The following is a 25,150-nucleotide window of genomic DNA, read 5'->3' as shown; positions in this document are numbered from 1 at the left end:
ATTATTCCTCTGTTTCTCATTTATAAGTTTTTATTATATTCGGAAATTATTTCAGATTTTACGCTATGATATTCTATTATATTCTGAATCGAGCGGAATTAATGCGAAAACGGAACTTGGAACAGCGTCGTATAATAATGCAACTCATATTCTACTCACCGCGTGACACATTTGACTTTATTAATATGTTGTACAATTGAATTAAAGTTTTTTTTTTGTTTTGTTTCTTTGCATTTGTTTATTTTTATATACACCATATAATTTTGCTATATATCGCGCATAATATATATATATTTTTTATGTATATACACAGATGTAGTTTATGGGGAGCATCGATGCTGAGATGTGTTCGGTTGTTTTGTTGCTTTTGCTGCTGTTGGTTGGTTGTTTGGTTGGTTGGTGGTGTTAAACTGCAACTAATGCTGATCGAGGATCCACGAACTGATTAAGATTATTATTAGATGATTTATTGTTGGTATTGTTGCATGTCTCAGCTACACAGGATCGAAGCACTTGTTAGATGGTGGATATCTATGTGTGTACTATTAGAGATATTTATGGAGTTTCTCGATGGTTGCTCGATTTCTTTAACTAAACAAATCATTGCCACGCTCCAAAATCGGGATTCTAGTGATGGCTTAAGTAGGTTTTGCGCTTCAGGTATCCACTTCGTATTGGCGATGATAGGCCCGTCTCATTGCTGCGATGTCAAGTTGATGGTGGTATTAATGTGTGAGTGTGTTTTGTGTTTTTGAATTGTTGTTTTGTAGATTTTTCAATGTTTTAATGTTTTTTTTTTAAGAGAATAAAGTTTTTCGTTTGTTTTTGGTTGAAAAAAGAGACAGAGTTAAGGTTGAGATGTCAGTTGATGGCGCATTTTGCTCCAATCAAATGCCGTTTTTTTTTTTTTTTTTGTTTTTTTTTTTATTTTGCACAACACCGAATCAAGAAAATGCTCAGCTAAATTGCATAAAACTAAACATAACGAACAAATCAAACTGAAAGTAAAAAAGCAAATCTCGATAACTTGCTGATATCGATAAATGCTCAGCTAAAATTGCACTTAAACATAACACCAGCAAAATCAATTCAACTTAATCCAACTGAAATGAATATCAATAACTTTTGAACACTAAACACCAATTTGCGATCTCTCTCTCTTTTTTTGTTTTTTGTTTTGTTTTTGTCGTGTTCGTTGTATATTTATAGTAGTAGTAGTTGTTGTAGTTGTTGATGTCTAATGTAATTTACGCTCTTGCATAACAACTACAGTGTTGGTAAACGTTTTAAACTTCATTCGTTGCTTGTTCATGCAGCCTTTTTATTCGATTTTGTTGGATAGATTGTTTTTTGTCGATTGATGCGTGATTTTGAGCGTGATTGAGTGCGTGTAGGTGAGTGTGTATTCGGTTGATTGATTGAATATGGATCGCATCAACACGGTACGGGAAAGTAGGCGTGACGTGTGGGCGGTAAGCGGTTTAAGCGTCGTTATCAAAATCAAAGATCAAACAATGAAAAGATACAATTCGAAATCGTAACATTATAAATCATATAGTATGACAGTATGTTTTTTGTTGTTGCTGTTGTTGTTTTGTCTCTAATAAATACATATGATCACTCTAGTTTTATAGTACAACTAGTTAAAGCGTTTTATTATATCGATATGTATATAACATATAGTTATATACATATATGTATTTACTACATCGGGTATATGCGTATATATGTATATAGTATGTATGTTTAATACTCGTCGTATAACGTGTGTTTGTTGCTTTTTGGCTAGATTTGATCTTTTCCTGTTTTAGTTGTTCGTTGGGATTTTTACAATATCAATAATATCAATCGTAAATAATAATACATGAATTTGCAATACAAACTATAAAAGCACTAACAAAATTACATTTTCGTAACTATAACTTAGGATACATACAAATATATAGTATAGTGTATATATATAATACGATAATACGGCATTATTACTTAGGAAATTGTTCACAAAACTTAAGATCTAAAATCAATAAACCAATAATTTGGGATACATTTAAATAAGTACTACAAAACAGTAACTCATTTGGTCGACTAGGCAAACAAGAAAAAAAAAAAGATGTTGATGTGTCTGCTGATTTTTTGTTTTTGTTTTATTTTTGGTGGAGTTGGGGGAATTACGGACGGGGGAAGATTCAGCCATTCAGTTGTAGGAATCCTAGGCATCCTCATGGTTAATCTCAATCTCATTGCACTCGTTCAGTTGTCCCAGGCTGCCGTTGATTGGTGTGACGGGCAGAGGCACCTCAAAGGCACTACTGCTGATCGGAAATCGGCCATCGGGATGGTGTTTTTGGGGGATGGTGGGGATGGTGAAGTTTGTAAGGAAATACGGATGCATTGCATGATTAGGTAATGCCAAAAGAGACAGACAGAGAAAGTATTTAAGCTCAATGAGCTAATTACAAATATGTTCGGACATGGATTAATTATGTATTAGGATGGCAATTAAGTGGGATGTTTTTCGGGTTATGCACGACACGTGGAAGCGAGGGCGAGGAGGGCATGCGACATCAGCAAGACATATACAATACAATAAATTCAACCGACAAACATATATAGAAAATCAAATAAATATTAGAATAAGATGATCAAATCAAATTCAAATTAGGATACACAAAAAAAAAAGAAGAGAAACTTAAAATATAAGAGGCATAAAACACCAGAGAACTTAGAATAATTGTATAACATTGCAACACACGGTTTTTACATCATTTACCTATTAACACTAATGCATATACATATACATACACATACACATACATATTTACAATATACAGTGTGTGAGATAGAGAGAGAGTCAGAGTGAGACAAAGATGAACTCCTGTCCATCTCCAGCACTAGCTTAAGCTATCGCCTTCGTTGTGCCTTCGATTTTGTTGTTCTTTTTTGTCTTTTTTGGGTCACCTACCTTCTGCGTCTCGGATTCGCGGATTGTCCGGGCAGATTGAAGCAACCTCGAGGTATGACCATGCGTGCATTGCCCTTTGCCGGCCGAGAGCCACCAACTGCCTGGAGACCGGCCAAATGAGCGGCATAGCCCTCGGTCAGCACCGTTGCATTCGATTGCAATTTCTTGCTGACCTGTGAATGAAAAGAAAACAACATTTAATAAATATTGCAAATAAGGTAATGCAAAAAGTAAATAAATGTAAACAATATGTGAGAAGTTGTGCACATTATATTGTTTTTCTTATTACGAAATAAGAATTGTGAAGATAATAGATAATATACATAAATATAAGTACGATTTGATTTGGTTTGAAATATAATTATGATTTGATTAGGGTATTTGAAGTAGACTTAAATTATAAACATCAACTTAAATTTTAATTTTTTCAATTTTATTTACACAAAAATGAAAATAAAAGCTTATTTTGATATATTTTATGCTCTCTATACTTTGCAGTATACACCATATATCTTTTGGTATATTTCAGTAGTAAAAATAAAATATCCCAAACTTCTATTGAGATATTTGAAGTAGATTTTAATTGTAAAAATCCATATATATTTTCAATTTTCATATATTACCTACATAAACATAAAAATTTAGTTTCTATATTTTATGCTCTATAGTATATTTCGAATGTAGTAGAATATAAATATACCAAATATATATTTCGGTATATTTTAGTATACAATTTTTGATATATTTTAAAAATAATATCGCACTCTTCTAATGTTTTTGAAAGAGTATAGTATATTTTTTAATGTGGTAGGTTAACGATATACCAAATATACTTCTCGGCATATGTCAGTATATTAATTTGGTATATTTTTACACTTTATTGATCATAATTATAATTTGAGGTCCCTACACTATACATTTACCTATACCCATATTTTGTTTTTAAATTTTAACAACGTTGTTTTTTTTGTGTACTCACCTTGCCAACAATAAAGATTTGTTCGTGTCGCATGCCCACATTGGTGTACACACTAATATCCTTGCTACTGCCATAGGCGGCGGTAATTGAGATTCCATGATTTTGCACGAGATTATTGAGATAGGCGGTCTTGTGACCCAACGGATCGGTGGATAAACCATCGGCAAACGAGATAAGACCGTGTGGAAAGTTATGCTGACTCAGCCACGAGACGACACGCTGTTGCTGCATATCGGGTCGTCCCGTGATGTAGATGAGCAAATAGCCCAACTCTTGCCAATGGCGACAGACGTCGACGGCACCGGCACGGACTTTCGGATCACGTCCGGTCACCGACATGGATGCGGTGAAGGAACCATCGATGCTGAATACAACACATTCCGTCATTGGCGGCACCACGGCCATATAACAATCGACAGAGGTGTGATCGCCACGCACCACCATCTTGACCGGATAGATGCCATAACCAAGTGACAATTGATCGGGTATACTGTACGAGATGCGTCCATTCTTGTCGGTCATTTCGGTGGTTAGGAATGTCCATTCACCCGCCGGCGGATCCTTCATAATATGCACATCCACCCGCTCCCCATGCAACGTTATCATATCCAACGGGCCGTACATGAAGCGCGCATTCAAACGCTGTTCACGTCCCTCCTGCACAATCACATCGTTGGCCCGATGATTCGCTGCCACATTCTTCAGCTTAACCGACGTGCGCTTCTTGATCCACTTTTCGCGCGGTTGCCCCGGATGAAACGAGGCGTTGTCCTTGTCATCGTTGGAGCCCACAAACGGTATGCCCTCGAATTTGCCAATTTGTCGCAGTATAAAGGCAATCACATCGGGACTCTCCCAGTAGCTGGCATGGAACAAATGCGGCAATGCGTGTGCAGGGAAGTTGCTCAAACCCTCCGGACAGTAGAGCGCATAATCCAAGCGCTTGGTGCCCCACCATTTGTTTTGCACTGCAAGCGATAAAGATGTATGTGAATAAACGGTACACTGATATCTCACTTAAGGGCCACAACTAATGCCATTATATGCAAATACTTTTTCTTTTCCCTTCGCTGTCATTTTTAGTTTATTTTGTTAAAAGTAATGCAAATGTTAAAGATGTATTTGAATAAACGGTACACTGGTATCTCACTTAAGGGCCACAACTAATGTCATTATTTGCAAATACTTTTTCTTTTCCCTTCGTTTTAATTTATAGTTTATTTTGTTAAAAGTAATGCAAATATTAAAGATGTATTTGAATAAACGGTACACTGATATCTCACTTAAGGGCCACAACTAATGTCATTATTTGCAAATACTTTTTCTTTTCCCTTCGTTTTTATTTATAGTTTATTTTGTTAAAAGTAATGCAAATATTAAAGATGTATTTGAATAAACGGTACACTGGTATCTCACTTAAGGGCCACAACTAATGTCGTTGTTTGCAAATACTTTTTCTTTTGCCTTCATTTTCATTTTTACTTTATTTTGTTAAAAGTAATGCAAATATTAATTTGCCACTAAGTGAATTTCAGTATTTAGAGTGTGGCCACTAATCGAGATATGCAACTTACATGAGTGTATCGTGCTGAGCGAGACATTCTCGATGAGACCAGAGATGGTGCTCTGCATGGAGGCATCGGATAAACGTCTGCCAGCCAACAGATTATTGCCATCATTGAAATGCTGCGGATGCGATTGTATGACCTCCACTACATCACAATGAAAGAGACAGAGATAGAGAGAGTGAAATAGTTGTTGCCTCCTTTAATCCATGCTATGCTGAGCTACTCACATAAATGCAGGGGCTGTCCATTGCCCAACGGATATTTGGCATAGCGCGGCACATTCACCGGCGACAATATGGAGAAGCGAGCACTGAGCAACGGCTCGAGACGCGAGGCAATTGGATCGGTTGGATGGAACAGATTGTACACCTGATGGCAATTGGGACGTGCCAGCGCCGCCTTGGCATCGTGCAATTTACGTGCGGCCAACACCACGGACAACGGTGAGCCAAACATAAAGAAATCACTGACTTCGAAATCCAATTTCGTGGCACGCGAATCACTCGACGAACTGGACCGACGACGTCGCGGCGATGGGGCGACCAACAAACGTTTGGCATCCAAATCGGAATCAATAAATCGCTCATCATTGTCCATGCGTGACATGCGGCAACTGCCATCGACACCCGCACCCGTCGCTGGTGTCTGTGATTGGTTGGACGATGTATTCGGCTGGGTGGCGCTGCCATTGCCGCGACAAAGCGCCTCGTAGGCGAGCAGCGAACCCATCGAATCGCCCAGCATGACAATTTGGCCGGAGAAGCCGTGACCCTCCTCCGATTTGAGGAACTCATGATACACAATATTGGCAGCGGCCACCGTTTTGTTGACCGTCTCCTGGAATTCGGGCGATGCCACAGCGAGCAACGGAATGGCACCGATGGGCACATCCGCTATGTTGGGTATATCGGCGGCCGATGGTGAGGCATCAAACGAGTACGGACTGAGGCTGGAGAGGATGCCAAGGGCATCGGTGCATATCGATGGACACGGCACCATTTTGATCGTCATATGCGTCAGCAGGTTGGGATAATGCTGACGCATAACGGCCTCGAAAGAGCCACGGAATGTGGTCACATCCGATTTCTTGGCGGTCAATTCACTGGCCGCGTCCAGCACGCTGCCGGCATGCACCACCATCACCAGTATGGTGGTGGGGCAAGAGGGTGTGCTCGGCGATCCTGGGGGCGATGAGTCGTGACTGCGATCGATGCTCGCCGAGGAGCGCAGCTGTCGCTTATTGCCGCGCTCCGATGCGACACGCATTAGAAAGTCCTGATTGAATATGCTATCGTCCTGCTTATGCCGTCCACTGGCACCGCCGCCTCCACCGCTGCCGCTCGAGCTGCCACCATGCGGCGGCGGACTGTCGTCGCCCTCGCCGAGCAGCTCCAGTGAACTCCATTTAGCCAGGGAATTTGTCTCATTTGTGTCTGTGCGAAGGGAATTTCCATTATTCACAAGTTATTTCAAAAACTATTTGCAAAACTTACCCAGACAATCGAAGAACTCTTCATCTGAGTTGGACTTTGAGTCAACCTCAAGACGTTCCATGCGCCAGTTGGCCACCTAAAGGGGAGGTAAGAAAAGAATGCATTTAATGACCTTGCTAAATATAGTACACAGACAGTTAAGAAACATATTTTCATGTGTTGGGCTGCTATCTTCTCAGGTATTCTATAACTAAATAGGAACTGGAGTCGGAGCAGGAGGAGCTGAAGGCTGGAAAAGTGGAACTTACATGTCGGCGTGGCGCTGTCTTTGCATGCGGTTTTGTGGGCTGCTCAGGATCGAATTGGATCGGTTCGGTTCAGTTTCGGTTTCAGTTTCGATTTCGTTTATCAGTAATCAGTTATCGATTATCGTTTAATCATTATCGAGATGTGTTGTGATTTTTAGGTTGTTTCGATTTGTTTTTGTATGACAAGAGCAAATCAAAGATTAGTTCTCAGCTCAGGGACAATACACAAACAATTACAAATATTATAAACTCAACTCAAATAAAATGGCGAGTATTATTTTTCACAATTTCCCAGAAGAATTTAATAAAATACCACACTGACTATCGATAGGAAATTCTTAAGTTTGAATAGCGAACAAAAAATCGATCAGCAAAATCTTTTGCTATGATATGACAAATTTTTACAAATTTAATTGTACAAAACAACTCCAAAGTAAAAAAAAATGAATAAAAAGTTGATCAACAAATTGATTAAAGAATAAAGTTGAATCCTATGACTTTTGCGATCCCACGATGTTATTTTTTGCATATTTACAGTCTTCAATTTGAAATGTTAGTAAACTCTGACTCGTAAAATGACTTTACAAACACAATGAATAGATTTGTGTGCATAAATGCTGAGGTTAAAGCTATTTTGATTACTTCAAGTTATTTATTTGATAAGAGATAAGATTGTATAAGCAATTGCTTCAGCTTTGCTTGCATTGTTTTTTTTTTTCTTCTTCTGTATTTGGTTTTGTTTCCGACCCGCAGAATAAACTGAAGCAACAACAAATAGAACGCAATTTGCAAATGGACAATGGACAAAGACAAAGCACAACAAAGACAACAACATCAAAGTGGGCACAATGGACAGCAGCATCGGCATCAGGAGCAGAAGCAGAAGCAGCAGCAGCGGACAGTTGACAGTGGATAAAAAAAAGCAACGCACATCACTCACCTGCAGATCAAAACTGTGCGCCGAACCCACCGGCGAGTGGAGAGCGCCCTTTGAGCCAAACTTTGCTTTATTGGCCAACTGAATGCTTTGGGAACGAGACCGTTGATTGCTGCTGCTTTGGGCACCAAGCTCAACGCCAGTGCCCACTCCATCGTTTTCATCCTCCTCATCATCGTCGTCATCATCCTCATCGGAGCTGGCCTCTGCGCTGGGCGGTTGCTGGGTGACAATTGGTGGCACAGCCGGAGCAGATTTCTTTCGCTCACCCAATTGTGGGGCAACTGTGGCGCTGCTCACATACGGCTCAGAGGTGCTTTCTGTAAAGAAGGAGAGTAAATGAGTGTAAAATGAAGATGCTTATGATGCAGCTAATATTAATACAACTACAATTCACTTAAGGGCCAACTAGTTTTGGCTGTTAAGCGAAAATTCCTCAAACGTAGCAACCGAATTTCTTTTTTTACTTGTCATTTAACACTTTATATACTAAAAAAAACAAAATTACAATGTTCTATGCTATTTTAGATTTGACGTTTTTCAATTGTGACTCTTAAACAAGTTTCAGCCGTAGCTAAATAATTCTGACTACTAACTTAAGGGCCAAATAGTTGTAGCTGTTAGGCGAAAATTTCTTAAATATAGCAACACAATTTCTTTCTCTACTTTAATTTTTTTTATAGAATTTCAATTTTGCCGTTTTTCAGTTGTGACTCTAAAGTAAGTTTAAACTGCTGCTAAATAAATATGTCATAGTAAACCCAAGCTATAAGTCTACAGCATATTTGTGCACTTTAAATTCATTTATAAATTAGTTTTCTTTACTTTATAAAAAAACTGTTAACAAGTTAATTCTTAGTGTGTGAGTTAACTAGTAAAATCTGAGTGACTGTTAAGCAAGTTAAATCTGCCACTAAACGAAATCATTATTGGCTCTTAAGTAAAACAACAGATTATTTTCCGCCTTCTAATCATTCCTTAATAGTTCTTTTTTTTAAGAACCTTAAACAACAACAAACTGCAGCTAAGTGCAACTGGCTACAGTTTGACCCTTAAGTGGAAAACGATGTAAGTCCGAGTATGTGAGTTAACTAGTTAAATCGGAGTATTAAGCGAGTTAAATCTGCCACTAAATGAAATCTATATTGGCTCTTTAGTAAAGCAATAGAATATTTACTGATTTCATTATGCTCATTTCTTAATAGTTCTTTTTTTAAAGAACCTTAAACAACGACAAACTGCAACTAAGTGCAACTAACTACAGCTTGGCCCTTAAGTGCAAAGCGATGTAATGCAGATGTCTAATTTGCTTACCATCACTACATTCCTCGCCACTGCCCATTTTCTTGGCCAACGCCAACTGTGTTTGCAACTCAAGCTCGCGTATGTCCTCGATGGTGAGGCCATGCCATTCGTCCTGCCACGCCCAGGCCTGACGATGGGCGCGTAGCATTGTCTTGCGCAACGCGACATCGTGTATGAACTTCTCCAGCTTGGTTTGCATGCCCCAATAGCGAAACTCGACGCGGCATATCTTATAGGCGGTCATTAGCGACATATTTCGTGGCGTTGGCTGCTTCTTGCCCTTCACTTCGCGCCAATACTCCTCAAGCCAATCATCGCCGAGCGGACCACGTCCCGTCTTGTCCGATACGAAATGCTTGGGATCCTCTTCCTTGACATAATCTCCGCCCCATAGCTGATCCTTCACAATGTCAATCACATCTACAAAATACAAATTGTTAATTCGAATTTGAAAACGAATCAGAGATAATGTTTTACTCACCTACAACGCGATTGCGTAGATCACTGCCCCGACAGCTGAAACACATTGTCCTGATAGCCATTGTCGGGATGATAATACGTCTCAATGTCCAGCGAAAATTTCTCCACAAAGGGGCAGGTATAACGAGTGCGTGTATACGGATAAGCATTCCAGGCTTCCTCCTCCACGGTTAGCGCGCTTTTGGGCAGCAGACCTAAAATGTGGTGACGGTGTCGATTTAATTAATTACAACTTTATTTACCAACGAAAAAATGTAAACATATCACTTTTACTTAGAATGCTGTTATAACCAAGAAAAGCTGACGTCAATTCCAAACACATAAAGTATAAACTAGAAATTGACACCTAGTTCGAATTAGACTTGAATTTTCACATTTAAAATGAGATATCTACTAATTCTAAACAAAACAAATTGAGAGTGCTCGACTGTGAGATACCCGCTAACCATTTCACAGTGCGGTGTTATTCTTAAAATATAACAAAATCTATATTTGGTGTATTGATATACTGTACTATATTCGAATGGTATATATAGAGTTTAAAATATACCATATTGCCAGACAAACTTATATCTTTATCTCTTATAGTCTTTAAGATTCAGGTGTTCATACTGACGGACATACAGACGTGGCTATATTGCCTCTGTTGTTTAAAAATATATACACTTTATAGGGTCGAAGATGCCTCCTTCTGCCTGTTACATACATTTCCTGGAGGCACAAAGTTATAATATCCTATACTTCATGGGTAAAGGGTATAAAAATGAAAGATTTCATTTTTCGTCTCATTATCAAATAAAGCAGTTGGATATGAAGCAAACATATGTTGATTCATTTCTGATATTATTAAAGATTTACATCAATAATTACATTAATAACTATAATTTATTCCTCAACATTAAGAGTATATAATAAGAATAGTAGGAGCAAGTCTTTTAAGTATGTTATATAATATATGTACATTTTTTAATGTTCTTAGTTTTATCATTCTTTTTTCTATATAATTACTATATTAAGATGGCTTTTGAAATGTTGCAACTTACTTTTAATCCAGCCGGGTAAATGACTGCCGACATGATAGATTTTTTTCGTATACTGTCCATTGCCGCCGGGTCCATCTTTATATGGTTCATTGATAATAATCTCAACGCCGCTGCCTTCGCCATGACTCTCCTCGCGGCTCTTTTTCTGTTTCGATTAAAAATAGATTTATTATTCGAATAGTTTGTTTGCTTTTTACTTGCTTTTTTTTTGCAGGCAGGAAACAGTTTAACACACACAAGCAATTTTTATAGATAGAATCTTTGTCTATAGTTTTTTTCGCTCTCATTTTTTCCACTACATTTTTGTATTTCATTTTGTAGTTCAATCAAATGCAAAGCATTAAGTAAATAGAATTAGCCTGGCTAAGAATAAATTATTTAACTAGAACACATTTGCATAATTGTGTGTACAAATTCAATGCTGCTTAATTTATATTTTCATTTTTTCTAGAATTGTTTTTGATAGATTGCGAATGTACACATCGCTAGGAAATTGGTAAATTATTGAATTTCATCAATCAACATCGTTTGGTTTTAATTGGAATTTGCTTTTTATTGTTTGAACTAGAGTTAGTGAATTTAATTAAATTAGAAGCGATGGCGGTGAATTTTTGTGACTTTAAAAGCACGTCAAAATTTGATATACAGCCAAACCTCACTTAACGGCCACTTCTTTGCATTATATGCACTTAACAGAAACTTTGTACTTAGTTGAAATTTGCTTGTGAAATATTAATCACATATAACAAATAAAATAATAGTAACAAGGCAGATTCTCGCTTAGCGGCCTCAGACTTAGTGGTTGTATTTGCTAATTAGAACTACACCAAACAGAAAATACACAAGAAAAAAGCTTGCAATTGTTTTTAATTGTCTTCACTTAATGGCCGCTTCATTTAATGTTATTTGCACTTAACGGCCTCATTATATTTAGTTGAAATACACTTAGCGGCATACTTATCTCACTTAACAAACAAAAATAATAGTAAAACTCGAATAAATTAAAAGTAGCCAAATATTTGAAGAGAACTTCGCTTAGCGGCCTCAGTCTAATGTAATTTGCACATAACGGCCACATAATTTGTTGTTAAAGTACACTTAACAGCATATTTATTTCACTTAACATCAAAAAATATCAGTAAAAGAAGAATAAATTAAAAATAAAAATAATTCTTTAAATGAAACTTCACTTAGCGGCCTCAGTTTAAGGCCATTAAGCGAGATATGGCTGAATTATCATACTCGTATGATTAAACATGGATTTCATTCATTATTCTTCTAAACTCTTGCATTCATCATTAGCTGGGAACTTACCGCTATCATGTACAGTTGGGCAATGCGATACTCCTCAACGGTGAGGGGCAGAGGTATGCGGTACTCCTTGATCAGCATTATGGAGTCGGTCGGTGTTTATTATTATTTGTTTTAAATTGGTCTTTGGCGTCTTTGGTTATATTACGGCGGGCTTTAGGTTCAGCTTCAGCTTCACCTTTAACTTAGTGTGTAACTCGTTCTCGCTTCGCTTTTCGCAGCCGCAACTTCTTCAACTTGTCACTTCCTGCAATCGCTCGTTCTATCTTTATAGCTTACTCTTAGGCAATCATCGATTGTTGCTGCTGTTGCTGTTGTTGTTGCTGTTGCTGTTGTTGTTCTGGCTGATGTTGTTGCCGCTGCTGCTTCTGATGCGCATGGCTGCGGTGCGCGTCGGTGGCGTCTATGACCTGCAAATGTGGCAAGGTTGGATTAAAATTTTTGGGCTGCCTTCTACGGGAATGTGGAGAGAGAGTGGGAAGGGAGGGAGGATGAGGGGCTGGATTGCAGGATTGGGATTGAGATTGAGGTTGGGGTTACTTGACTTGGCTTGGCTTAGTTAGTTGCTATGGCTTCCGTATAAATTGTATGTGTGTGTGTGTGCTTCATGGAGCGAGCTCTAAAATGTAAATTACCGTTACGGTACGTTTATTGATTCGCCAGGGGACAAAAACTCTGAACTAAACAAGGGGAAACAAGGCTGACATGGTGACTGACTGAATGACTGACTGACTGACTGACTGTCACCAGACAGGCACTCAAGCTGTCAATTAGACACAACAACGAGAACAGCAAGCGACAACTATGACGATGACGACAATAAGTACCCCAGAATAAAAATGAAATGAAAATGTCCGATAAGGTCGACTCGGCTTACATTTCTTAACGAGAACAACATCGGGAACAACAACAACAACAACTACAACAACAACAACGAGCAAGCAAACGAATTTGGTTTATCGTGCATAATTTTTGCTGTTACCTTGAACCGCTTTGCTAATTGGATTTATTGTTGACTGCTGACAACAGCAGCAAACTGGACAATAACACCGAAATAACAAAAACAACAAACACCCTGAACCCAAAGCAATTTTCCTCGCACTCAAATCTGCAATTGACCTCAACAAGCGAGACAGAGAGAGGAACAGAGAGAGAGAGAGAGCTAGACAGAGAAAGAAAGCAAATGAATAAGCATTCGTTGTCTGCAATATGTTTATCTATCGGAATTCGAATTTGCATTGCAATCGATTCGTCAATTGACTGACGAAATAAGCCGATCGACACGATAATTCCTCTAATCGAACTACAACATGTTTAGCATTGCATTTAATGGAGCATTTTAATTAAAACGCTCCTCCAACACAAGCTCCATAAAGATAAACATCTAGACAAGCATTGCGATTTATTTGATCACCACAATGTGCTACTAAACACGTTAGCTATTATGATACACATTGTTAGTGACGTTAGTTATTATTACATGTTACATTTTATGACTGATTTTCACCTTTCAATATTCATTTGCAACAATTTTTACAAATTCGCAAGCATTATAAAGAACATCTTATTTTATTATTATTATTATAAGTTATGTTATTATTACATGTTACATTTTATGACTGATTTTCACCTTTCAATATTCATTTGCAATAATTTTTACAAATTCGCAAACATTATAGAAAAATAAAAATAACCAATGCTCAATTAACTTATTGGGAAACACAAACAAGAAAGAACTTTATTATTACTTTTATTATTACATGTTCATTTCAATGTCTGATTTTCACCTATAAACATTCACTTAGAACCATTTTAAAAGTGCTTGCAAATAACAAGTTTTTATTATAAATAAATAATGAAGCGTCATTTATTGCTTATTTTACTTATTGACAAACTTAACTTTACTATTTTTTGACGAATTGTCACATATAAATATCCATTTAGAAATATATATATTAAAAAATATTCAATCAAACAACTTTTCGCAAATAATTTTCAAAAATTAAAGCAATAAAAAGTCTGATATTTTGCTAATTTTATTTAGTGCAAACTTAAACAGAATATCTTTATTTTTTATATTATTTATTAGTTATTTTCACCAAGAAATATTCATTTATATCAATTTTAAAATGTGCTTGCAAATAACAAGTTTTCATAACAAATTTGCAAAAATAACAGATCAAAAATGAAGTGTCATTTATTGCAAGCTTATACAACAATTATTTTTATTTTCTAAATTTTACGACGAAAATTTACCTATAAATACTCCTTTAAAAACAAATGCTTGAAAATAACTAGTTTTTAAAGAGCAAAAAAAAAGTGTTCTATTTTTGCTCATTCATGCCCAAACAAGTAAGAAAACTAGAGTCATATTGACAGCACAGAACCCTTTAATTTAAAATCTTTTCATACCAATTGTAACGTACACTTGATTAAAATAAAGTAAAGGAGAAAAACATGTATTTTTTAGTCACTCAAAATATAAATTTAAGCAGCATAATAAACCCCTTTTCGGTTTTTTAAAAGTAAAGGGTCTAAAAACTCGTAAAAATATAATTTCCACAGTTGATGTCACTTAACTACGACTATTAATTTTCTAAGTATAGTTTTAAAATTGGAAAGCATTTAAAAGTAATCGCCATAAAGCTCAATCATTAACTGCAATTATTCAATTACAATTAACATAAATTTATCTCATTGCAATTGAAGAAATATTTCAACCTGGATTCAATTATTTGGTGTGTGGCAACTTGAATAGAGGTTATTAACAACTAATCAGCTTTAATAGATTGTGTAGAAATATAATAATGGCTCCCTTAATAGTGCGCTAACGACTGACTTCAAACTGAAGCGAAGCGCATCCAACGAGGTCACGATTCAGGCATTTGGGAATTGTAAGCGTATGAGCGCAATTTATTGTGGCATTGGTGTCGCACTTTATGCAACTTGTTTTGTTGCAAAACTTTTCGAGTACTTTGCTAGTATGTAGTTGCAGCATTTGCTTTGCTTTAGTTTTTATTTTCTTTTTCTGTTTTCCAAGAAAATGCAATAAAAATGTAATATTTCATTTTATGGGGTGCATAAACATATTTTGTATTTTGAATATTTCTTTATTTATATATATAAAATTTAGTGTAGCATTTTACATGAATACCACAATGTTGCAACGTTGTTGCGTTTGTCTAATATAGTTCTAGCTTATAAGCTCATATCTCAATTTCTGAGCGTAAAGGATTATTGTGACCTTGCCTGGCTTTTAAGCAGAACCATAAATTAAGCCTTCTGAAGTGTTGTCCAACAGTGGTAGACATCAGCAGGTGGGGAATGTAACCGTAATTCAGAGCAAAGTCGTAACTCGTATCTGCAAAACTGACCTGTGGGAGCAAAGGCAGGTGTGTAACCTCTATATGTAACTGATGTTTGATTAAAAGTCTAGTGCATGATGTTCCCCAGCCGCAACTAACACCTTTCTCGACAGACTTTTTGTCGGTTTTAATCTTATCATTTTATCTGCGATAAATTGTTGATGCAGCTTAGTAAAAGCATTTTTGTTTTGCGTTGTATATTCTTTCTTTTCTCATTATTCTCATTGTAATCGAGACTCTAGAGAATGTAAAATACGTAGTTACAGTATTTGTGTACGATAATGAAAGTAAAGTAAAAAATATACTACTACATTCGGAATATACCATAAGGAATAAAATATACAAGATTTTAAAGGTAAATTTTAAGTTTTTCATTCTAATCTCAACTTAGGACTCATAAAGACTATACAGTAAAATATAGTAAAATATATTTAAAGATAGTATATATATAGGTATTTAAAATATACCATAGAGACCAAAATATACTAGATTGGCAACCAAAGCATATATGAAATTATTTCTAGAATATCTTTCAAGTTTTCCATCCTGATATCATCTAAATGTAGGACTTATAAAGACTGTAATTATTGTTGTGTAATCTGAACATTGATATTCTAGCTTTAAAATTACGTTTGCTATAAATGTACGAGGTTACAGTATATTTTGTTTGGATGCAACAGTGAAGAATGATCTTTGTACGATACAGTTAAAATAAACCTTAAGAAACATATATCAAAAACTATATACTACTACATTCCATATATACCATAAACAGCAAAATATACCAGATTAACTATTTTTCATTCTGATATCAAATAAATTTAGGACTCATATAGACTGTAATCATTATAATCCGAGTTTCTAGCTTTGAAATAGACATATAATTACTATTTAAAGAATAATAAATACCAAATCAAGTATTTATTAAAAATGTAAAGGAAGTCCACCTTAAAAACAATTTGAAATATGTTATTCAATCAAATGAACAATCAATCATTTGAATTTCAGCTGATGCAAATATCGAAATTCTACCCAAATGATGCATAAATATTCCATAATAAAAACTATGCGACCCATAACCCATAACATAAATTGAGTGCACATGCACACGGGGCGTGCTTGTGTTGTTGTGAAGGTAGAATGAAACTAGGTCTATCTACTTAATGGACACAGCCTTGTCCAGTGGGCCACTTTTGCTGCTTAGCAATTGGAACTTAATTAATGGGATTTCATGATTGACAATGTTGCCCTTGCCATGTCATCCCATTCCATTCCATTCTTTGCACCCACAACATAACCCAACCCAACCCAACCCAACCCATTTGATCATGCCACACTCATCCGTTTGGCGATGTGTTTGTTGGATGTATGCCCACTTAATAATAGTGCTGCAGCAAGAGGCACAAAGGCAGTAATCAATAATTATGGGCGGACAACAATGGCAAAGTGGAAACCAAGAGATAGAGAAAGAGAGAGAGAAGCAAAGAAAATACAAATATGTTACATGGCATTTCCATACTCATGCTTGATAGAAATATACTATATATGGATGGATATACTATATGTATAGTTGCCCAAGATGTGCACGGTAATTGCGAGATGATGACATTTGCTTAAGTGACATTCGCTCGACAAAAGGCAAATGATTACAATCATTTAGCGACAACTCAACGCATTGTGATGAAAGCTATTTTAAGTTGACATTTAAATACGAGTAATCAAATCATTCAGAGCTCATTAACTAAAGCCCTGCAAATTGGAATAAACTTTTAATGCATTTCATAAGAATTTAGCACGCATATTATAATAGCTTAGCTTTTAAATTTATCCATAAATGAAAATTTGGAAAAAAAAAAACACTTTTCTTTCAATTAACTAACAAATCATTAAATTGGGGCAATAATTGAGGAATTGAAAAAGACAAATGCTTTATAAACAAGTACTTATCCAATTAATCTTTTCAGAATGTAGATTATCCAATTGAATTTATATTGAATTCGAAAGTTTCTATGTGATCTGTACTCTTCAACTTGTGACATTTTATCATTTATCAAAATCAAGTCTTCTGTATATGGAAGATATACACTGCCTTGTGAAGAGCAAAATAATACTGTGAAATACTTGAAATATACCGAATTAATATACTTCAAAAATACTAAGATATACCATAGGCTATATTTGGTATATTGGCGTAATATTCATAAAATATACCGAATTAAAATACCTAAAAAATACTGAAATATGTCGATGTCTATATTTGGTATATTGATAAACATAACAGATTGTTAACCAAACCTTATTGCAGTAGGCATTTTTTACCATACAACAGTATTTCTTAAAAAACTTTTACAATTTAGCAAAGCAAAGATTGTTTAGATACAAAAAACTCATGCTATGGATGACTCAAGAACTATTTAATCTTAAACATATGAATCTAATAAGATGGATGATGTAGATACGAACAAGAAACAACGACTATGGATGACTATAGAACTCTTAAAAAAAAACAACGATTATGGATGACATTGCGAACTATAAGCACTCAGCTTTAACGATATGGATCTATTAAGATCTTAAGATCTTCGCACAAAATAAATAACAAATCTGACATTGAGAGATAACATTGCCTACGCTTTTTACTACAGTGTAAACACAGAATGAAAAAAAAAGTGTCACATTGTGCTCGACTTTTAAGAGAAATCCAATTTCCACAAATTTATCTCAAAGTACTTATAACATGGTAAATATGAATTGTCCACAGAAACACACAGTTATAAGCGAAACGAAAAAAATACATATGCATATGTAAGTACATCTGTTTGCATGTGTGTGTGTGTGTATGTGTCCATGTATTGTGTTTAAATCTGTGCACTTTGCACGTAACATGAACGCGGGTCGTGTTTATAGCCTGTCTGTCATTTTGCAGTTTGTGTTTATGACGATCAAGCTTGTGTCAAGGGTCTGTGACGGCACAGTACGAGAGAAAGAGAGAGAGAGAGAGACAGAGAGAGGTAAACAGCAGAAAACTGAAACTTGTGTGACAAAAAAAGTTTGCATAGTGACGGTAAAATGGACAACAACAACAACAATGATACAATGCACGTAATGCGCTTATAGGCATAGGCTAAGAAGAAGCAGCAGCAGCAGCCAAAGAAGAAGAAGAGCAACCAATTTGCACAAACAACAAGAGCTGCTTTTGCTATGCTACTGTTATACTTTGTATAATAGTTCATGTTTGCTGATTGTGTGTGTGTGTGTGTTATTGTTTGCACGCTTTGCAGCTTGATGAATAAATTGCTACAGTAATTGCACACACATACTCACATACAATCAAACAAATGTAAATACATATATGTACATATATACGAAAAAAGCAGCACACATTTAAGCCAAAAGAAAAATGGTAACAATAAAAAGCGTCGCTGCCACTGTCAACGTCACTGCCTCTGCTGCTGACCATTCAAGCAGAAATAATTGAACGTGAAAGCCCCGGAAGCAACGCGAAGACAGGCAGAGAAGAGAGACAACAACAACAACAAAAATAGTACGAGTGTTGTGAGTAATCCCAAAAACAATAAATGTATGTGGAGAAAATTAGCAAACACACGTATTGCGTATGTGTGCGATCATCAGAAGCTTTCTAAGAAGCGGGCGCGAGTGCGAGAGAAGAATGCGAGAGAGAAGGACAAAGTGCAAGATGCCGAGCAGTATAACAGAGCTGACAACGCAGAAGTCGCCAACTATTATACACTTTGTCGACAATTGACCAGGACTATACACAAATGCACTAGTGATGTCGCTAGACGGTACAAGGTATAAAGGGCTAACAAACTGAGAAGAGCATCACACACACACTCACACACACACGTGCACAGTCATATAAGCGTAGCAGCGTGAAGGTGAGTGTTATTTGTTGGGGTCGAGCGCTGCTTGCTCTCTGTGCACACCTGTGGCGCCGCTTTATGTTTATTAATAATTTATAAATATAGCAGCAACCAACAACAAAAACAACAACAACAACAAATTACCAAAGCGAAGCCAATGCGCGCGCACTTTGCACGCAGTCTCTTTAAAGTATTTTAGCCCTAGGCTCAAATCAGCCAACCACAAAAACAAAAAAAAAACACTGCTGTAAAAAACATAATAAAAAACAACAAAAAAATAAAAATCACAGACACCAGAGAACATTTCAATGTTACAACAGGGGGAAGTGAATATTTCACATTAGGGAGCCAAAAAAAAATCACACGCAAACAACAAAAAAAAAAAAAGGGTGGCCTAGTCACGCAAGGAAAATCCAATTTGGCGAGAAGAACTTTGTGAAAAGCTACCAAAAAAATAAGAAAAAAATGCAGCTGAAGAAAAATGCTTATCACACTCACAGAACACAAACACAAGTAGACAAATGTGTATGTGCGTACGCATGAATTACAAATGTATGAGTGCAACGAGTAGTTGTTATTTCTTTTGCTGCGAATAGAAACCTTGGCAGCTGGAGAGACATAGCGTAAGTGTGAGTGAAAGAGAGATGGAGGGCAAAGCTCTAGTCCAGGCTCTGCTCTGCTGCAGAGCTTACGCATTTACGTTTACGCACACAGACACACACACAAGCAGAGAATGCCGTTATCCTTAGACTGTGTTTTGCGCATTTATCAATTTTCTTGCAACAATTTTGCAGCCAACAACAAAAAAACAAATCACACACACACACAGTATGTATGTTAATGTGTGTTTTAGGATATGTACGAAGAAAACTCACATATATATGTTTCTATGTATATTTCCAGCAGCTGTGCACGATTAATAACAATAACAAAAACAACACCGAAAAAAAAGAAAACAAATTTTTTAGCAAATTTGCGTTTTTTTTTTATTAAAACTATTTTTTCACGCTTTGGTTAGTAAAAATATATGTACACACACGCACACACATACGCGTGAAAAAGAAAATTTGTTGTTAAATTTCTTGCCTTTGGGCTGATGCTTGCTGCTTGTGTTTTTTTTTTTAATTTTTGCAATCACAAGACGGACAAACAGAAAACGAGAGCGTAGGCGTAGCGAGCGACGGCAGCGACGACCGACACACGTCCGCGTTCGCTTTTCAACTGAAAACGAAAACGAAGCAGAGACAGCAAAGAAGCAGCAGGCAACAGCAGCTGAAGCGCCAACAACAAGCTATAGTACAGGAGAGAGATAAACACAGAGAGAGCGAAAGTGCACTCTCTTTGGCCATTCCAGTAAACTGTTGCCACAAACGTAGCAAGAGCAGCAAACATAACATAAAAGCTATTGCTTCCTCAAAGTTCTTTTAATTGCAATTTGTTGTTTCCTACATAAAAGAAAAAAAATCATCAATGTTTGCGATTTTTTTTACATTTAATAATAAATGATGCTTAAATGATTAATGATGTTAATTTAGTTTTAAGAACTTTTGCATGGCACATCTTTTTTTAAAGCAATAGTGAGACAATCTCATAATACATTCGGTTATTTTAAACAAAACATTAATTTATTAGCAATTATATTTATAAATAATTGGAGCTCTCAACAGCATTAATTTATTTAATTCCCATATACATATATAAATAAACCATAATGCCCATATACATATAAAAATAAACTATAATAAGCTTCTGTCGCAATGATGATAAGTTATTGCACACACACAGGCTAATGCATTGCGGAACAGCCCTTAAGATTTGATCAGCCTGACAAATAGCGCGCGAGAAAGCGCCAAAGCGCATGCAAAAACAAAAGCAACAACAAAAAGCTCTCAATCTTTCCTGTGTCTAAGCCGTCGGCTACGCAATATTACAAAAGGGGTATTAGCAAATTAGATTTTACAACTACAAATGAACACACACACACACACACACACACACATATATATATTGCATTTAAGCTAAAAACTAGATACATCAGGTAAGTATGTTCTTTCCATATTCGAGGGAAAGAGCCAGCCTTACATTTGGTAGGTGACCCTACTGAGTGGGTGGCTGCTGTTGTCTCTGCCCAACCAACTGACTGACGTAAAGGTCGCACTGGGCTTCCATGCAACCCACATACAAACACATGTGCATGTGTATGTGTGTGTACATGCGTGCAAAACTGAATGAATGATAAATTAGTTCGATCAACAATCTTCTTTTTTTATTTGTCTTAACGGTAACGGCACCCCTATTAAAATAAACAAACACACAAATGTGCATAGCTAAACATAACAAAATTGTGACGTTGTTGCGCCGTTTCTGCGGAAACAGAAAAATCAACAAACAAAACGCAAATATACATACATATGTACTTATGTATGTAGGTAGGTATGTGTGTGTGTATCTGTATGAAGCCTTGTTGTTGTTTACGCTTGTCACACTGTGTTGGACTGGTGTTATCTATTGTAGCTTGTTGTGCAGGCTTCCTTTGGCTTCCATATAGAGTTCAACTTTGACATTTACAAAAGGCAAACGCACATGGCGCATGCTCCTCCACTCCAGGAGTGCGCGCACACATTCGCAAAATAACAAATATTTTGCACACATACACATACAGCAGCATGCATGTATTTGTATTGTGAAGAAGACAAAACAACAACAGCCATGCCGCCAAAGGACGCCAAGTGCAAAATGCGCCATATTTAAATTCGATATACACGCCTATCGAAGAGTTGTAACCGTCAGTAACTAATCGATGGAGTAAAATAGAAAAATGTGCACATTAGAGAATATGTTGATTTAGTATTTTTATTTTATACATTTGATTATTATTTTTTAGTGTTGTGCTATGATAAACTTGCATTGTTTTAAAAGAATTTTTTAATATCGATATACGTTCTTGCAATCGGAAAGTTAAAGCTTTTCGTTTGTCGCAAATAAAATTGGTATATTTTTGAATTAAATTAAGTTCCTGCATTAAAAAAAATATGCAAAGTGTTTATAGAATATGTTGTTAACTTAATTTTGCTCACAATTTTGTTTTCTTTATTTTGGTTGTAAAACCGTGCGCAGTGCGCAGCAAATATATCGATATAATTACCTATCGAACACACTGTGTCAGCGCTTTAATATGAGAAGCGCGCTTATTATGTGCCTATCGAATTTCAAAATTCAAAAACTGTGCATGTAAATTGTTTACTAAATGCTTCTTTATTTTTTTATCTTCTTTTTCTAATTTTACATAGTTAAAATTTGAGTTATTTCGTTTTTTGTTTTGTTGTTGTATCGGGGTTAATATGCGTTGGTTGACTTAGTTCTGCTGGTGCGAGCTGTGGTAGTTGATCTGCTTCTGGGCAGCAGCACGCTTGCCGAAGGGACTCCTCTCGTTGACCTCGAGAATGTAATCGCCCTGGAGATCGAAATCAGCATTGATGCCCATGTAGGCACGCATGCCAAAGCCGTTGTTCTCCTTGTACTGCTTCAGGGAGTTGGCAACGACAGCGGGGAAATTGCGCTCACCGCCTGGACGCACGGACTCGGCAAAGTAGCGTGTGGCACGGACAGCAGCCTCGATCACATTCTGGGCACCGGGCACCGTCTGGCTGACACCATTGGGATAGAAATCAACATCACCGCAACGCTGGGGTGTGCCCATGGCCAAGCTGGATGTGTGGATGGCATCAACGAAATCGGCATCGCCGCGGGAGAGACCAACGAGGCTATCGCGACGCTTGGCCAACAGCTTGGCGGGGTCCAGACCGGTGATGCGACGCAGCTTGTTGCCGGTGTGCACGGTGAACTCTTGGCCAGCGGCGCCAGCAACATGGGCAGCGATACCCTGACCGATCAAATGGATAATCTCGCGGGGCACACCCTTGTTGCACAGTTCGACGAGTGTGTGTCCGATCATGGCACCGGTGCCAGCAACATCGAGCATGGCATAACGCTTGAAGTTCGTCAAAGTGGCGCCCAAGTCAATGATCTACAAAAGAGGATTAATAAGAAGTTGCCTGAGCAAAAGTCAAATATATTTTCACTTACGATCAAATTGCCGGCAGTGGACTTGGCCGATTTCCATTCCTCGCCAGTCTCCTCGCTGGAGGTGGCATCGTAATCCTTGTTCCTCTGCTGACGGGCGATCTGTGCGTTCTTCTGCTGACTCTGCACATTGTAACGCTGCAAGTACGATTGTTCCAGTTGACGCATCGCCTTCTTGGTGGTCTCAGTGTTCTGGGGCAGACCGGTGAGCACAATGGTCACCTCATCCTCGGCGAAATTGCTCTGGGCTGTTGCCTTCTGGACATAGTTGCTCAGTTTAGCCTCGACACGATCGCCATTAGACTTGACAATCCACACTGGAATGTTGCTGGCACTGGGCACAAAGTTAGGTGTCAGATCGTTCTTGATTTGCGAAATGTGATCTATCAAGAAGGGTTCTCGAATTAATACCAAATACATTAATCGATCACTAAAGATCAAGATCACTACTTACAAAGCTTCTCAATCAATTGGGCGCCCTTCTGCAGTGGCATATTCTCCAGACGCTCAAACGAAACATCGTTCAGCGATGGCACATTCTCCAGCTCGCTGGTGCTCAACCAGTTGGTTGGCTTCAGCTGATCCTTTGAGGCACAGGCCACGGCCACCAGGCACGCCAATAGCAGGGAAGTTCTCAGGCTCATGTCGTTGATGATGCACAGTCTCAATGTCCAAACGTTGATCGCCGTTTGATGCTTTCTCTGCTGCGTCGTTCGCTTTTTATAGCCAAGTCCAAGTCGACGTCGTCATCGAGCACAGGAAGTTGCCAGCTTGTATATTTTCTATACATTTTTCGCCGATCTCAGCAAGCTCGTGTTGCACAAAATAAAACAAAACAAAACCAAAAAAAAACTGTTGAAGTCAGTCAGTCAGGGAATCAGTCAGCAACTACAGTTTACAGCTGGAACGTTGCACTCTTATCACCCGATTGCCCTTGAAACCCATATTTAGGTTTTTGAACCCGCCAAACGTTTGCAATCTCATCTGATTACACAAATCGTAGGCGCAGATCAGTTAGATCAGTTTGAATGCAACGCGCATCCTGCAACAAAGTGGCTAATCGATCCATTTTGTTATCGTTTATCGTTCACTTGTAGTATTTATCACAGAACAAATCAAACACAGCTCGCTTTGAAAAGTTTTCTCATTTATAATTTCATGTAAAATACTTTAGCATCAAAGTGGCTGTGAGTATAGCGCGCTTATCGATCCATATTGTTATCGTTTATCGTTCACTTGTAGTATTTATCACAGAACAAATCAAACATAGCTCGCTTTGAAAAGTTTTCTCATTTATAATTTCATGTAAAATACTTTAGCATCAAAGTGGATGTTAGTTTAGCTCATTTATCGAGCCATATTGTTATCGTTTATCGTTCACTTGCAGTGTTTATTACAGCACAAATGAGAAGAGTTAAATGAATACTACTAAAGCGAAAATTTTATTTTAAAATCCCTCAGCAATAAAGTAATTTACAGTAATATCGCCAAT

At 37.2% G+C, this 25,150-nt stretch overlaps 2 protein-coding genes across 2 annotated transcripts; both read right to left on the bottom strand.

Annotated features, from left to right (window-relative positions):
* Window positions 1–1,621: 1,621 nt before the first annotated feature.
* LOC132797023 (protein retinal degeneration B) lies at window positions 1,622–20,784 on the bottom strand. The gene is given in 14 exon segments (XM_060808440.1): window positions 1,622–2,309; window positions 2,963–3,135; window positions 3,942–4,909; window positions 5,516–5,653; window positions 5,737–6,942; window positions 7,003–7,078; window positions 7,251–7,289; window positions 8,191–8,507; window positions 9,502–9,912; window positions 9,974–10,001; window positions 10,003–10,166; window positions 11,016–11,160; window positions 12,330–12,736; window positions 20,451–20,784. Coding segments are annotated over 13 exon segments (3,843 nt in total). The 5' UTR covers window positions 12,408–12,736; window positions 20,451–20,784; the 3' UTR covers window positions 1,622–2,209.
* A 2,023-nt stretch (window positions 20,785–22,807) lies between these two features.
* Window positions 22,808–24,394, bottom strand: LOC132796211 (vitellogenin-3). Its single transcript, XM_060807295.1, has 3 exons — window positions 24,113–24,394; window positions 23,662–24,041; window positions 22,808–23,602 (listed from the first exon to the last, which is right to left on the bottom strand). The coding sequence occupies exons 1-3, from the start codon at window positions 24,300–24,302 to the stop codon at window positions 22,931–22,933; spliced, it is 1,242 nt and encodes a 413-aa protein (XP_060663278.1). The 5' UTR covers window positions 24,303–24,394; the 3' UTR covers window positions 22,808–22,930.
* Window positions 24,395–25,150: the final 756 nt, after the last annotated feature.

Source organism: Drosophila nasuta, chromosome X (genome assembly GCF_023558535.2).
Source record: "Drosophila nasuta strain 15112-1781.00 chromosome X, ASM2355853v1, whole genome shotgun sequence".
In the NCBI taxonomy this organism is placed as follows: Eukaryota; Metazoa; Arthropoda; class Insecta; order Diptera; family Drosophilidae; genus Drosophila; species Drosophila nasuta.
The sequence above is the reverse complement of the archived record's forward strand: the minus strand, read 5'-3'. Positions and strand labels throughout refer to the sequence as shown.

Bases quoted from the DNA above. Each gene is read 5' to 3' on its own strand.
- LOC132796211 (XM_060807295.1), bottom strand. From the start codon at position 24,302: ATGAGCCTGAGAACTTCCCTGCTATTGGCGTGCCTGGTGGCCGTGGCC. The intron at 24,042-24,112 runs GTAAGTAGTGAT...CCTTCTTGATAG, and splicing joins CCAATTGATTGAGAAGCTTT to ATCACATTTCGCAAATCAAG. The intron at 23,603-23,661 runs GTAAGTGAAAAT...CCTCTTTTGTAG, and splicing joins CCACTGCCGGCAATTTGATC to ATCATTGACTTGGGCGCCAC.